The following is a 12998-nucleotide window of genomic DNA, read 5'->3' as shown; positions in this document are numbered from 1 at the left end:
CTGAACCCCTTGTCCTCTTGCCCTTCATGCTCTTCTCATCCTCAGTCTTGGCTAACTTCTACACCTACCTGTTCTGCTTCTACTTCAGAGCTGCCAGAAGAAATCACAAAATGATACTAACTAGATCCATTACAAATGGATGCTACCTAATCTTAAGCATGCCCTTGCCTCTGTGCAGCAATCTTTTTATTCATTGCATATTGATTTTCTATCACATTCCCTGCAGTGGATGCTTCAAATCTCTTCTTGCCTCAAGCTCCCCCCCTCAGCTCTGCCCCTCTTCTCTCACTCTCAGCAAATGATCTCCTCCTCCATTAATGAGCAGAAGGGGACTACTGTACATAAATTGTCTTAACTTCCCTTCTCCATTCCTCTTAAAACACTCATTTCCCTCCAGTCTCAGAGAGAAGGATGGCCCTCCTCCGTGCCAAAGCAGCCCCATTCACCAGTGCCTTCCACATTATCCTCTTCTGTGTCTCTGCTATTCCAATGAAGCTAATTCTATTAACAACAACAACAACAACAACAACAATAATAATAATAATAGATCGTTAGCATTTATATCGTGCCAGGCACCGGTTTTAAAACCAGATTTATATGATCCAGGGACTACACTAAGCACTTTACAAATAGATTTCATTCAGCACTCACAAGGGGTAAGTGCTATAATTATCCCCATTTTACAGTTGTGGAAACAGACAGAAGTTAAGTGATTTGCCCAATGTCACACAGCCAGTAAATGTCTGAGGCTGGATTTGAATTCAGATCTTCCTGACTCCAGGTCCATTTTGTCACCTAGCTGTGTCAGCCTGCTCCCATTCACTCCTACTTCCTGCAGGACCTCACATCATCGATCATCTCCCCCTCTTTCTCATGTATTTTCAATCTCTCCATCTCTACTGGCGCTTTTCTTTCAGCCTATGAACATGCCCACATTTCTCCTCACCTATACTGCTGAAAGAGCCTCCTAATTCCTTTTCATACTTCCAGTTCATATTTAATACATCCTTCACACTGCTTCCCAAGAAATCTTCTTTGTATACTCCTCAGTACATGTTGCACCCCCACCGAGTGTAACAAATATTAAGTAAAATATTAATTCCAGAACCTGACATTAAAGGCTCACCATAATCTGATTACAACCTACCTTTCTAGCCTTATCTCTTTCTAGGACTTCCCTTCATCTGTTCTACATCCCAGCAAAACTGGACAGTTCTCAACCACCCATTCTCATCTTAATCACCCTGTCTCTGCATATTCCATCTCCTCTGTTGGAATGGGACATCCTATTTCCATCTCTGTCTATTGATGTCTCTCCTCTAAGGACAAATTCAGGTGCCATCCTCTTCAGGAAGCTTTCCCTGATCCCACTCTCCTTAATTCCCCTAATGAATGTGATCTCCTTTCTCAAATTTCTTGTAGCATTTTCTAGATCCTTACCTCATTCCCTGTTTCATAATTATCTATCTATATACGTATAACTATCCATACATGTGATAACCATCCATCTGTATACATTTCTTTTTCCACATTAGGATTTTAGGATCACAGATTGAGAACTGAAAGGTCATCTAGTCCAACATTGTAATTTTACTCAAGTTAGGATTGTGTTGAGGCTAAGAGCTGTCCAGATACTATGTGGCAGTCCCAGAATACTAACTTGTCTCCAGTTCTAGTATTCTTCCCACTTTATTATACTGCCTTCTCCATTTTATTAAAAACTTCTTCTCATCTTTGTATCTCTAGCACCATCCACAAAATAAGCTCTTAAATATTAGCAGAATGGAGTGGAATCAGTGGCATTAGAGCTGTCAACAGGTAGAGCTTTAGGCATAGGAATGGCCCAAGAGAAAGTTCAAAGATGGGAAAGCCTGGGAGTGGTGGGCACTCCAATTTAACTGGTACATAGAGTACACAAAAAGGAGTAACCTGAGAAAAGATTAAAAAGCAGTCAATCAAGAAATGTTTCTTAAAGCACCTACTATGTGCCAGGCATTGTGGTAGGTGCCAGGGAGACAAAGACAAAGAATGAAATAATCCCTGCTCTCAAAGAGCTTACATTCTAATGGGGGAGGGAAAACACATATATGTATATGTATGTATATATTCACAGATATGTATATATACTTAATACATATAAAAAGAATAGATTACATAAAATATATTTTAAAAGAATTAATAGATAAGGAGGGTCCCATTTGAGGAGATCGAAAAAGGCTTTATGTAGAAGGGGATCCTTGAGCTGCATCTTGAAGAAAGATAAGGGTTCACTGAGGTAGAGGTAAGTGCATTCCAGGTAGGGGGATGGCCAGTACAAAGACAGAGAGATGGGAAAGTGAAGTGCTTTATGGGAAGAACAGAAAAGTCCATTTGACTGGATTGTGGAATGTAGGCCAAAATAAGTAGGGGCCAAATTATTCAAGTCTTTTGAATACCGGGCTAAAAATTCTGGACTGTTTCAAAGCAGATATCCAGTGATTTAGAGAGCAAGAGGGAACAGTCAACTCAGTGCTCGCTCGCGCTCTCTCTCTCTCTCTCTCTCTCTCTCTCTCTCTCACTCTCGCTCTTTCGCTCTCTCGCTCTCTCTCGCTCTCTCACACACACACACGCGCACACACACACACACACACACACTCCGATTGTGATAGCGAATACAAATTCCAGAACAAGAGCTAATGGGATTGACCTAGTTGATCAAACCAGCTGTCTGATGCCTGAATGACCATGCTTGAAATTGATCTGAGATGTGCCAGTTTTTTCACTAAAAAGACCTCAATTTAAAATTTTCATATCTAGCTACTGAAAAGAGAAACATTTAACATTTCCTTGCCTCAGAGTAGAACTTCAATCTCTATTCCCCTGAGCTCTCCTTATGAGGAGAGATCGCTTCTCCATTCTCAACAGTGATTCAAGGTAGTTTAGGGAGGTACTTTTCACAATGCAGTAGCTTCCAGACTCGATATCTTCCATTTCCTCCAAAACTACATGCTGTAGGAGGATAGCAAATGAACGTCCAAAACACTAGTAGAATTTTTCACTTTAATCTTTAAAATCCCAATTCTCTTTCAAATCACAGCTTGCATTTGATGGACTCTGGTGATGGAGAAACGCTGATGGTTTTTTTGCCTAGAATGGTGCAATAGAGGGAGGTTAGAGTCATATTATTGAAAGTGATTACACTTTGTCAAAGAGGAAATCATAGTAGCAGAAAGGATGGTGAGTGTCACTGCACTAAACCATGGTCTAGGGCAATTGAGAAATTATGAGTTCTAAGCCCAGCTCTGACCCTATGACCTTTAAATATTGTTTCTTCCAGTATAAGTCTACGGAATGAATCGCTTACTTTTCTGAATCCCTTTTGAATAGATCAAAGGAGGTGGTAGCAATGGACTGCTATCCCTGAGAAATTCTACTCAGTAGCCTGGCATTATAGATATTTGCATCAGATGCTGTCTATTGATTCATTTAATGTTTATTCAACACTAATAATCATGCTGGAGCAGAATCTATTATGTTTCAGCTGAATTAAAAAAGATGGGGGTAGCAATCATGATTTCAGACAAAGAAAAAGCAAAAAAAAAATCTAATTAAAAGAGGTTATCAGGGAAACTACATTTTGCTTAAAAGATACCATAGACAGTGAAGTAATATCAATCTTAACATATTTATACACCAAATAGCATAGCATCCAAATCTTTAAAGGAAAAGTGAAATGAACCACAGGAGGAAATAGACAGTAAAACTGTACTAGTGAAGACCTCAGCTTTCCCCTGTCAGAACTAAGTAAGTCCAAACATAAAATAAATATGAAAGACACCAAGAAGATGAATAGAATCTTAGAAAAAATTAAATATGATAGACCTCTGGAGAATATGGAATGGAAATAGAAAGGAGTATACATTTTTATTAGCTCTCTACAACACCTTCACAAAAACTGACCATGTATTAGGGCATAAAAACCTCATAAACAAATTCAGAAAAGCAGAAACATTAAATGCACTCTTTCCAGAACATAACGCAACACTGATGACGATGGTGATGATAATGATGATGATGGTTTAAAGTAACCAAGTAAACATTAGCATCTACCAACCCATATGCCTACCTGCTTTCCTTTATAAAATCCAATTCAATACCATATGCATTTATGAATGTCTATGATGTACAAGGTAGTGTGCCAGCAGCCAGGGACATAAAAGTATAAAACTATATTAGGGTTCAGATCTGGCACAAGTTAAGTACTTGGAGTCTAGGTACATAAGCAGATGGTTGTTTGCCTGAAGTACAAAGGACATAACTCTTAGGTAGTGAAACAAAGATATGTGATAAACACAGATTCTAACAGTCTTCCCATTCCCCTACAAAGACAGGTATAGTGAGACCATTTGCAGGTGCCTGGAGGTATGGTTTTCATCATGTTTGAGAAGTCAGCCAGCAGTGGTCTTTACACTCCTCAAGAGGATTCTCCCTATCTGACGGTCACATACTCAAAGGCTACATTGTGTGTCACATCCCACTGAGAAGATCCTAATTGGCTCCTTCCTTCTGTCCTACGTTTGTTGTTTAACCATGCCATAGCTTACCATGTTAGTCAAAAGTGGAGGCCCTCCCCTCAAAAATCCTATATTTTACTGACAGATACAGATCAGTGTAATACAATGGAAAGAGAACTAGTACTGGCCTCAGAAGACCTGGAATCAAATCCCATCTCTAACACTTACTACCTGTTTGATGTTGGCCAATTCATTTAACCTCCATGGCCTTCTGTTTCCTCATCTGTAGAATGAATAGAGCTGGATGATGTAAGCTTCTTAGCTCTCCTCCTCTAGATCTATGAACTAAGAAAGGAATGATGAACATGTACGCAAGTGAGCAAGAATAAAATAAATGCAAATTAACACCAGTGTTCTCCAGAGATGTTGTTTGGCTTTGAATCATGAAATATCACAATCTCTGAAGAATTAAAGTTGTCAGTGAAAGGTGGAGAGCTGCATGGTGAATGCTGAGCAGGCTTCCAGCATACTACCAACAATTATTGGCATGAAAGGAACAACTTAAAATTCATCATTAATAATAATTTACATTTATATAATGTTTCAATGTTTGTAAAGCATTTTATATACATACCTCACTTGATCTTCACAATAAGAATCCTTAGAGCTAATCACTGTTGTCTTCCACATTTTACAAATGAGAAAACCAAGGCTCAGAAATGATAAGTGACTTTCTCATGAGCAAATAGTGGGTATGTCTCTGAGGTAGTATTTGAATCCAGGTCTTCCAGCTCCAGATTTCACACTCTCACCATCAGAGTTCATGCACCAACTAGAAAATACGATTTGAATGGGACGTGGAGAAGTTAGGCAATTAGGGTTAGGGATAACAGATGGCAACTAGATGGCTCTGTGCATAGAACACTGGGCCTAGAGTTAGCAAGACCTGAGTTCAAATTTGACCCAGACACATTATCTGTGTGGCCCTGGACAAGTCGCTTAAGCTCTGTTTGCCTTAATCCACTGGAGAAGGAAATGACAAACCACTCCAGTATCTTTGCCAAGAAAACCCCATAATGGAGTAACAAAGAGTCAGATGTGACTGAAGAACAACAACAAATACCAGACGGAGCATTCCAGTGTGGCATTGGTACCCAAGGCATTTTCAAAGAAGTAGAGGAAAGACCTGCCGTGTATTGGGTAGCTCCTCACTGACTAAACTAGATGGTGGTAGAGACTGTATCTCTTTCTCTGAACTTCCTTTCAATGCCCAGCACAGGATTCAGGGCTCTGTGCCTATTTATTGACTGAGTGAGTGACAGTATAGCAGGAATCTCAGTTCAAGTCAGTACTTTCTTTGATTTTTAAGGCTTGTCAGCTCTTTCCACAGACTTTGGGTCCCTAATTGGCCCCACCAAAGTTTACCATACATGACATTTTTTCCTTGGAGTGTTTTCATCTCAATGGCTGAAGTCAAACCCTCTACTCCCTCCTCCCCTATGAGATCATTCATCCATTGTTTTAATCAGCCCCATCTCCTAAGAGTGGAAAGCAGAAAAAAAATCCAAGTTAATCAAGATTTCTGTCTCTGAACCTACCAAAGAGATGAATCAGGGGATTGTTCCCATTATGTAAGGACTCTGATTTACAGAAGGATTCAGGAGAGGGTTCCTTTAAATAGTAAGCTCCCTTACTGCATTCATTTTGGATTTACAGATCATGAGTTATTTGTCAGAGCGACTGGGTTGGGAGGAGAAGAGATTTCAAGTGAAGCCAATTGAAAATCAATCGGGAATGAAGATTAAATAGTTCTGAAAATATAATGTAAAGTCAATGGGGAAAATAGGAATTTATTTACAAAAACTATTGATTTTCATGATGTAGATGAAATCTGAATCCTAGCTCTGCTGTGCTTCTATGTAGTTGTGTGAACTTGGCTCTCTCTGGGCCTTGAATGCCTCATGTTCAAAATGAGGAGCTGAGATTAGAAGAACTCCAATGTTCCTTCCAACTCTGATATTGCTCATCTTTAGATCATGTGGTCATGTGCAAAGGTAGGGACACTGCCATGGCCAGTCTCATCAAATCCATTCACTTTGCTTCCTGAACAATGTGGATTGACTCTGAGACATCTCTCACTAGGCGTTTCTGTCTTTGTCCAGATCTTAGTCACCACAGAGATCTTTCCAGGTGAGCTCCCTTAGATTCTCACACACAGTGTACTTTGCTTAGCTGATCCAAAGTTTCAATCAAGCTTGCCTTAAAAAAAAAAACTCCTAGGAGCAAAATCCAAATCTTTGTGAGCTTTTAGCATGGCCTTTCTGCAGTGGGCCACTGGGAAGAAGGCAACTGTGAATTAACCATGCTGAGTGCCGAGGAGAAATCCCAGATTGGGAACAAGAGAGCTCTGCATTTGATTTACAGATTTCTTTTAAATTAAAATCTGTGCTTGCAGTGAACACTGAGTGAGTACATCAGATAAGATTCTCACGTGGCAGATGTCAGTCCTTGTTAATTACTAGAGCCCCATTGCACAGAATGTGCCCCCCCCACCTCTCGAAATCTAGGAAAGTCATTAGCCTATGAGCATGCAGCCACCTGGTGCTTAATGGTGTGGGACGGACCTAAGTGTGCCACAGTTGGCAGGCTGAATATGAAGAGAGCTTAGAAGATGTGGAACTTCACTCGGCAAATTGTGCCCAGAGCATCCCTGTCACTGTAATTTCAGGAATGCCAATCACTCCTCCATCAGAGCCTGTAACCAATCTCAGGGGTGCTCTGTGTTTGCATGATTCTACTGGGTGGAGGGGAGGCTCTGAAGTTTCAGCCTCTCTGGAAGCCTGGGGGTAGGGGTGGGAAGAGAGAGACAGTTTACAAGGTAATAAAGGAACATACTGAAGAAGGCCAGGGGCATTTCCTCAAGCAACAACAGGCATCCCAATGGCCTCCCACCTCCCTTTGCTGCTAAGGGCTTTCTTTGATAACTGCATCATGATAGTTAAATGTTACATCAAAGCATCGTGAATACCACAGTGGCAATTCCCCACCTCTGCCATGCCTGCCAATACCACCAGCCCCTGTGCTGATGGGAATCTCCTGATTCTCCAGGCCATCCAAAGAAGGATCCCAGAAAGACCTGGAGCTGTCAGGATGGCGCTCATTGGCACCATATGCCAGCCTGTAATTGATGTTTTCTTTTGTATGCCCTTTCCAAAAAACTCCTCTACCAAAGGAATGATCATTAGGCAGTCACGAAAAAAGAAATGGGGCTAGAGCCACAGGAAGATGGCGTCACACATTAGAGCAGGGGTGCTTAACCCTTTTTGTGTCCTAGGCCTCCTTTGGCAGTCTGGGAAAGCTTGTGGATTCCTCAAAATAATATTTGTAAATGCATACATAAGATTACAAAGGAAACAAAAGGTGAGTATAATAAAGATGCCATTTTTCCCCATTTATGTTCACAGGTCCCCTGAAATCTATCCAGGGACCCTAGGCGAAGAACCCTTGCATTAGAACAACCCTTGCACTAGAACAACTTAACAGAAATAGTGAAGAAAGAAAGAATTCTCTTTCTAGCATGGTTTGGGTATAGTCGTTCTCAGGCATAAGAAATTGAGTAAGTGGCCTACTGAGATCACCAAGAATCTTGTGTCATGGAACCAGCCCCTACCAGGGAGGCCATGAAGGGAAGACATGCTGTCAAGTACTGAGCTTCCACTGACCTTAACAACACAGAATCAGCCCAGCCCAGCTAGCCAATTCTGTCAACTGGGCCTAAAACCCCAAGAAACACAAGAGCAAAGCCTCAGATGTAGCAGCCCACTCCCACCCCCCTTAGAGAAACACACAGTGCATATACCCTGCTGATTGCCTCCCTGACTTGGATAGCTCCCTAGTAGGACACAACATATACAGGAAAGAAAGTAGCCAAGGACTGAAAACCATCCAATACCTGCTGTCTCAAGAATCTGGCCTGCCCTGACTCTTCTCTCACCCTGCAATGGCTCACTCTGAATCCACAAAATTGCAAGAACCAATGTCAATATCAGCCTTGGTTATGATGCCATTGACATTTAAAAGGGGACCTCCACATAACCTTTGTGTGAGAGGAGACGTCTATGTACTAAATGAACATGCATGCTCTTTTCCTGCCCTCCTAGTTATGCTATGATGCCTTCCACATTATCCTAAAACTCTGAAAAGAATATCAATCCTCCCCAAAACTTTGATTCACCAGGCCTTTTCTTCCCAGGAATGCTTGAAGAAGGCAAGTTGATCAAGGTCCAGTGTGGGAACCCCCTTAGCAACATCGAAGTTGGAAGGAATGTTTGACTTAATCTAATCTCAGCCCCTCCTCCTTTTGTAGACAGGCATCCTAAGCTCAGAGAGAACCAAGTTCACACAACTACACAGAAGCACAGCAGAGACAGGCAATTGCAGTTCGGCTATACCTTAGTTAGTAAGTCCTAGGGAATTGCCCGAAGAATTATGAAGAAGTGTCTTGCCCAGATTCATGCATTTAGTGAGAGTTACGAGCAGGATTTTAACTCGGGTTTTCTTTATTCCTGGTCAAGTACTCTATCCACTACACCATATTGCCTCTTCATCTAATCAGCAATCTATAATTAGAAAAAGACCAACCTCATTGTAGCTCAGAAATGACTGGAACCTTCACAGACAATATCAGATTTTTAAGGCTAAATTTATATTTTCTATTTCTAGTAAAGCACACAGGACTAGGGCACTGTTCAACTGACTGATTTAAAAACGGCATGGGTATGGCAAGGTTTTAGAATGGTTACAAGTTTAATTAAAAGGCAAAGTGAGCTCAATAGATTCCATTAGAATGCTGGTGTTATCTATTGGTAGAGCTATGAATTGGTCCAACCATTTTGGAAAGCAATTTAGAATTATGCTAAGGATGTGATTGTTATAGCCATACTCTTTGAGCCAGAGATATCACTGCTAGGTACATACCCGAAGAAAGTCAAAGATTGAAAGGAAGATTCCCACATACACCAAAATATTAATATAACTATGCTTTTTGAAGTAGAAGAGAACTAAAAACAAAGCAACTGCCCATTTATAACAGAATTAAAGCACTGTAAAAAAAACACAACTGCTAACTTAAAGAATTTAGAAAGTTATGAGAAGACACGTGAAATGATACAAAATGAAATAAATAGAACCAGTAAAATAATATGTAGAATGATGACAGTTATCTATATGGAAACAAAAACAACAAAAGCAAAATAAAATTGAATGATATATGATTATAATGATCACGCTTTTTCCTCCCAAAGAAGAGTTGAGAAAATAAGACTCCCTCCCTTCTTTTGCAGTGATGGTGGACTGTGAGTGTGGAGTATTGCAGCTACTGCTAGACTTGGTGTATTGGTTAGTTTCGCTAAACTGCCTTTTCCCCCTTCCTTTTCTATTTTCTTTTTTTTTACAAGGAGTGGCTCTCTAGACAGGGGAGGCTAATGGATATATTGGGATGGAAAGGTGATATAAGGACAAAAAATACCAACAGATTTTTAAAAGAATTTTGGTGTTAGGAAGACAAAAGTAAACCTACATCCTAGGTTTTTGGTATTAACATGAGACAAATACCATTCCTGTTCACTTAATAATTATAATAATAGCTAGCATTTATATAGTGCTTACCGTGTGCTAAGTGCTTTATAAGCATTATCTCATTTGATCCTCCGGACAACTCTGGGGGATAGGTGCTATTATTTATCCTTATTTTACAGATGAAGAAACTGCAGTAAACAGATTAAATGACTTGCCCAGGGTAACACAGCTAGTGTCTGAGGTTGAGTTTGAACCCAGTTCTTATTTCATGCACTGTATAGTCCAGCCATAAATGGAACTACTCTCCAACCCCTATTCTTATGTTCCTTTCTTCATGCACTGGCTCAAGCAGACCAATTCCTGGAATGGACTCTTCAACCATCTCCCCTTGTGAAAAATCTTGCTTCTGAAATTTTCCAGCATTATTTTCAGGTTTCTTACAATTTGTTTGGGTCTACATGACATTGCTCATGAGCCCTCATAGTCTAAATCTCCCCGTAACAAGCCAGAATTAATCACGTGAAATCCCAGTGGTAAAAAAGTACATGCATTATGGTAAAAGGTAAACAACAAAGACTTAAATTTCAAGTAGTAAGCATGCTCATCACCCAGTTTCCAAACTGCAAGACACTGCCTTACAGTCAATGAAACATAGTAGTCCTCCTGCAAAAGGAAATGGGGCACCATCTGCACCAGTGTACCAACAATAACCTAGGGGAGAGAGAGGGGGTGTTAGCAACAAGCCCAGGAGGCTCAAAGTCTGCAGTTTGGAAGTCTGCAGCCATTGCTTCTCAGGCTGGAAACCACAGCTAGAAGCGTGTCTGCTGCCTTGGCAACCCTAGAGCAAAGTATCACCCCCTGAACATCCAAAAGGCTAGCGTTGTCATGGGATGTAGCTGCCTCAGTACCTTGAAAAGCATTCTTGAAACAATATTCAAAAATTAGCAGCAGTTCGACCAAGAGAAAGCAGTTGGAGTTAGATATAGTGGCCTGGCAGCTTCCTGGTTCCCCATCATTTTTCTTTCTTGCTCTTTCCTGTCTTTCTTCAGCGCTGGGATTAGGAAGGATTGTAAAGAGTATTGTTTCTTCTCAGTACTGGACCGGACACACAGTAGGTGAAGGTCAGGTCCTGGCTGTCATTTCTCTCCCATCTCTCTGACTCTGTCTCTTTCTCCTCTTCCTTTTTCCTACCTTTGGCTCTCTGGGGGGCAAGAAGCCCATTTCTCATATATGCCTTCCTTTCAGGAGCTCACACTTCAGTAAAGGAAAGAGTAATCTCCACCCCACGATTCTACTTCCTACAAGAACGACTTCATGTACCAATCACCCCATCTGGAAATGGTAGCAGCTTTAGAAAAGAAACAGGAAAGGTCCAAACCAGAGACAACCAAACATCCAGATTTTCCAAAAGAGGAAGGAGGCAGATTCTTCACCTCTAGGCTACCGACACTATCATTCCTGACAAAATTCTGGGATGCATTATTAAAAGGATAGCTGGAAGCAATGATCACTACAAGCCAGAATGGTTTCATCAAAATGGAGTCAAGCCAGATCAAGCTCATTTCCTTTATGACAGGGTCACTAGACTGATAGATGATAGAATGCCACAGACATGGTATGCCTAGATTATAGTGAAGAAACTGACAGAGCTTCTCCTGATATTCTTGTGGACAAACTGTAGCTCTTTGAGCTAAGTGATCCGCTAACAAGTGCATCGAGAAGCAGTTGAAGACAAGAGTGGTGATTAATGATGAATCGATGTCAAGTTGGAAAAATATCTCTAGTGAAGAGTCCAAGGATTCTGTCCTTGGCTCTTGTCTGTCAACAGTTTTATTGACAACTTTGAAGAAGCCCTAGGTGGTGAGCTTAATGCATTTTCACACAGCACAGAACTAGAAAGGGTTATAAGGTAATATATTGGATGAAAAAAAAATTAGCTGTTATAGAATCCCAGAAGATTTTGATAGACTGGTTACAATAGATCCAATCTAATAAAATGAAATTTTAAAATTTAATGTGTCTTACTGATGCCTTTTTTCTTTATAGTACAATATTTTTCTGGGAGAGAGGGGAAAAAAATCCTCCCCACCCTCCAGATTGAACCCTTCCTTGTATAGTGAATAAAAGCAATTAAGCAAAAACACCTGATATGACATTTTTCTCCAGTTATTCCTCTCTTTGACATGAAGATGTAGGTATGTTTCATTAACTGTTCCCCAGGAAAGTCATTGGTTTTCCAGTTACTTTGGCTTCCTTTTAGCAATCATCTCATTCACATCATTGTAATTGTTGTGTCTATTTTTCTTTTGGGTCTGATTGTTTTATTCTGTATCAGTTCATTCACATCTTCCTAAGTTTCTCCAAATTCTCCATATTTGTCATTTATAAAATGAAAATTTAAAAGAATAAATGTAAATTCCTTCTCTTAGTTCCCCCCAAAAAATAAATCAATTGTACATGTACTAAGTTGGGGAAAATGGTTAGATAATAGTTCATGTGAATAACACCTGGAAATTTTAGCAAATTTTAAACTCTGTGCGAGTCTTTGTGTCACCAGCACAGAGCCTGGTAGGTGCTTAATACATGTTTATTGTCTGATTGACAGTGCCATGATGTGGCAGCCAAAAGCATTGATACAATCTTAAATTGCATTCATAGAAGTGAAATACTGGAAATGCATGAGATTATAGGCTTTTGAAAATTCTGCTACCCTGGCTACACATCTGGATTAATGAGTTCACTTCTCAGCATCTCATATTAGGAAGGACATGGATAAGCCGGAGCTTGTCCCAACAAGGATTACCAGGCTAATGAGGAAACTGGGGAGTGGGGGTGGGGAAGCTCCCCATGCTTCAGCTGAACTGAAGGGACTGCAGCTGGTTAGCCTAGGGAAGAAAAGGCTTAACTGGGAATGTGATCTTCAAGTTT

General features: G+C 40.5%; 1 protein-coding gene across 1 annotated transcript in view; it reads left to right on the top strand.

Annotated features, from left to right (window-relative positions):
* The window catches only part of LOC110204964 (IQ motif and SEC7 domain-containing protein 3-like), a 318964-nt gene extending 306879 nt beyond the window's left edge, over positions 1–12085 (top strand). The window contains exon 3 of the mRNA XM_020981242.2: positions 11316–12085. Coding sequence (XP_020836901.1) covers positions 11316–11415 — 100 coding nt within the window. The 3' untranslated portion in view covers positions 11416–12085. The remainder of the gene's footprint in view (positions 1–11315) is intronic.
* Positions 12086–12998: the final 913 nt, after the last annotated feature.

This window comes from Phascolarctos cinereus, unplaced genomic scaffold, assembly GCF_003287225.1.
Source record: "Phascolarctos cinereus isolate Bilbo 61053 unplaced genomic scaffold, phaCin_HiC Scaffold_4;HRSCAF=312, whole genome shotgun sequence".
Lineage (NCBI taxonomy): Eukaryota > Metazoa > Chordata > Mammalia > Diprotodontia > Phascolarctidae > Phascolarctos > Phascolarctos cinereus.
This window is presented reverse-complemented; position numbering and strand designations above follow the sequence as displayed.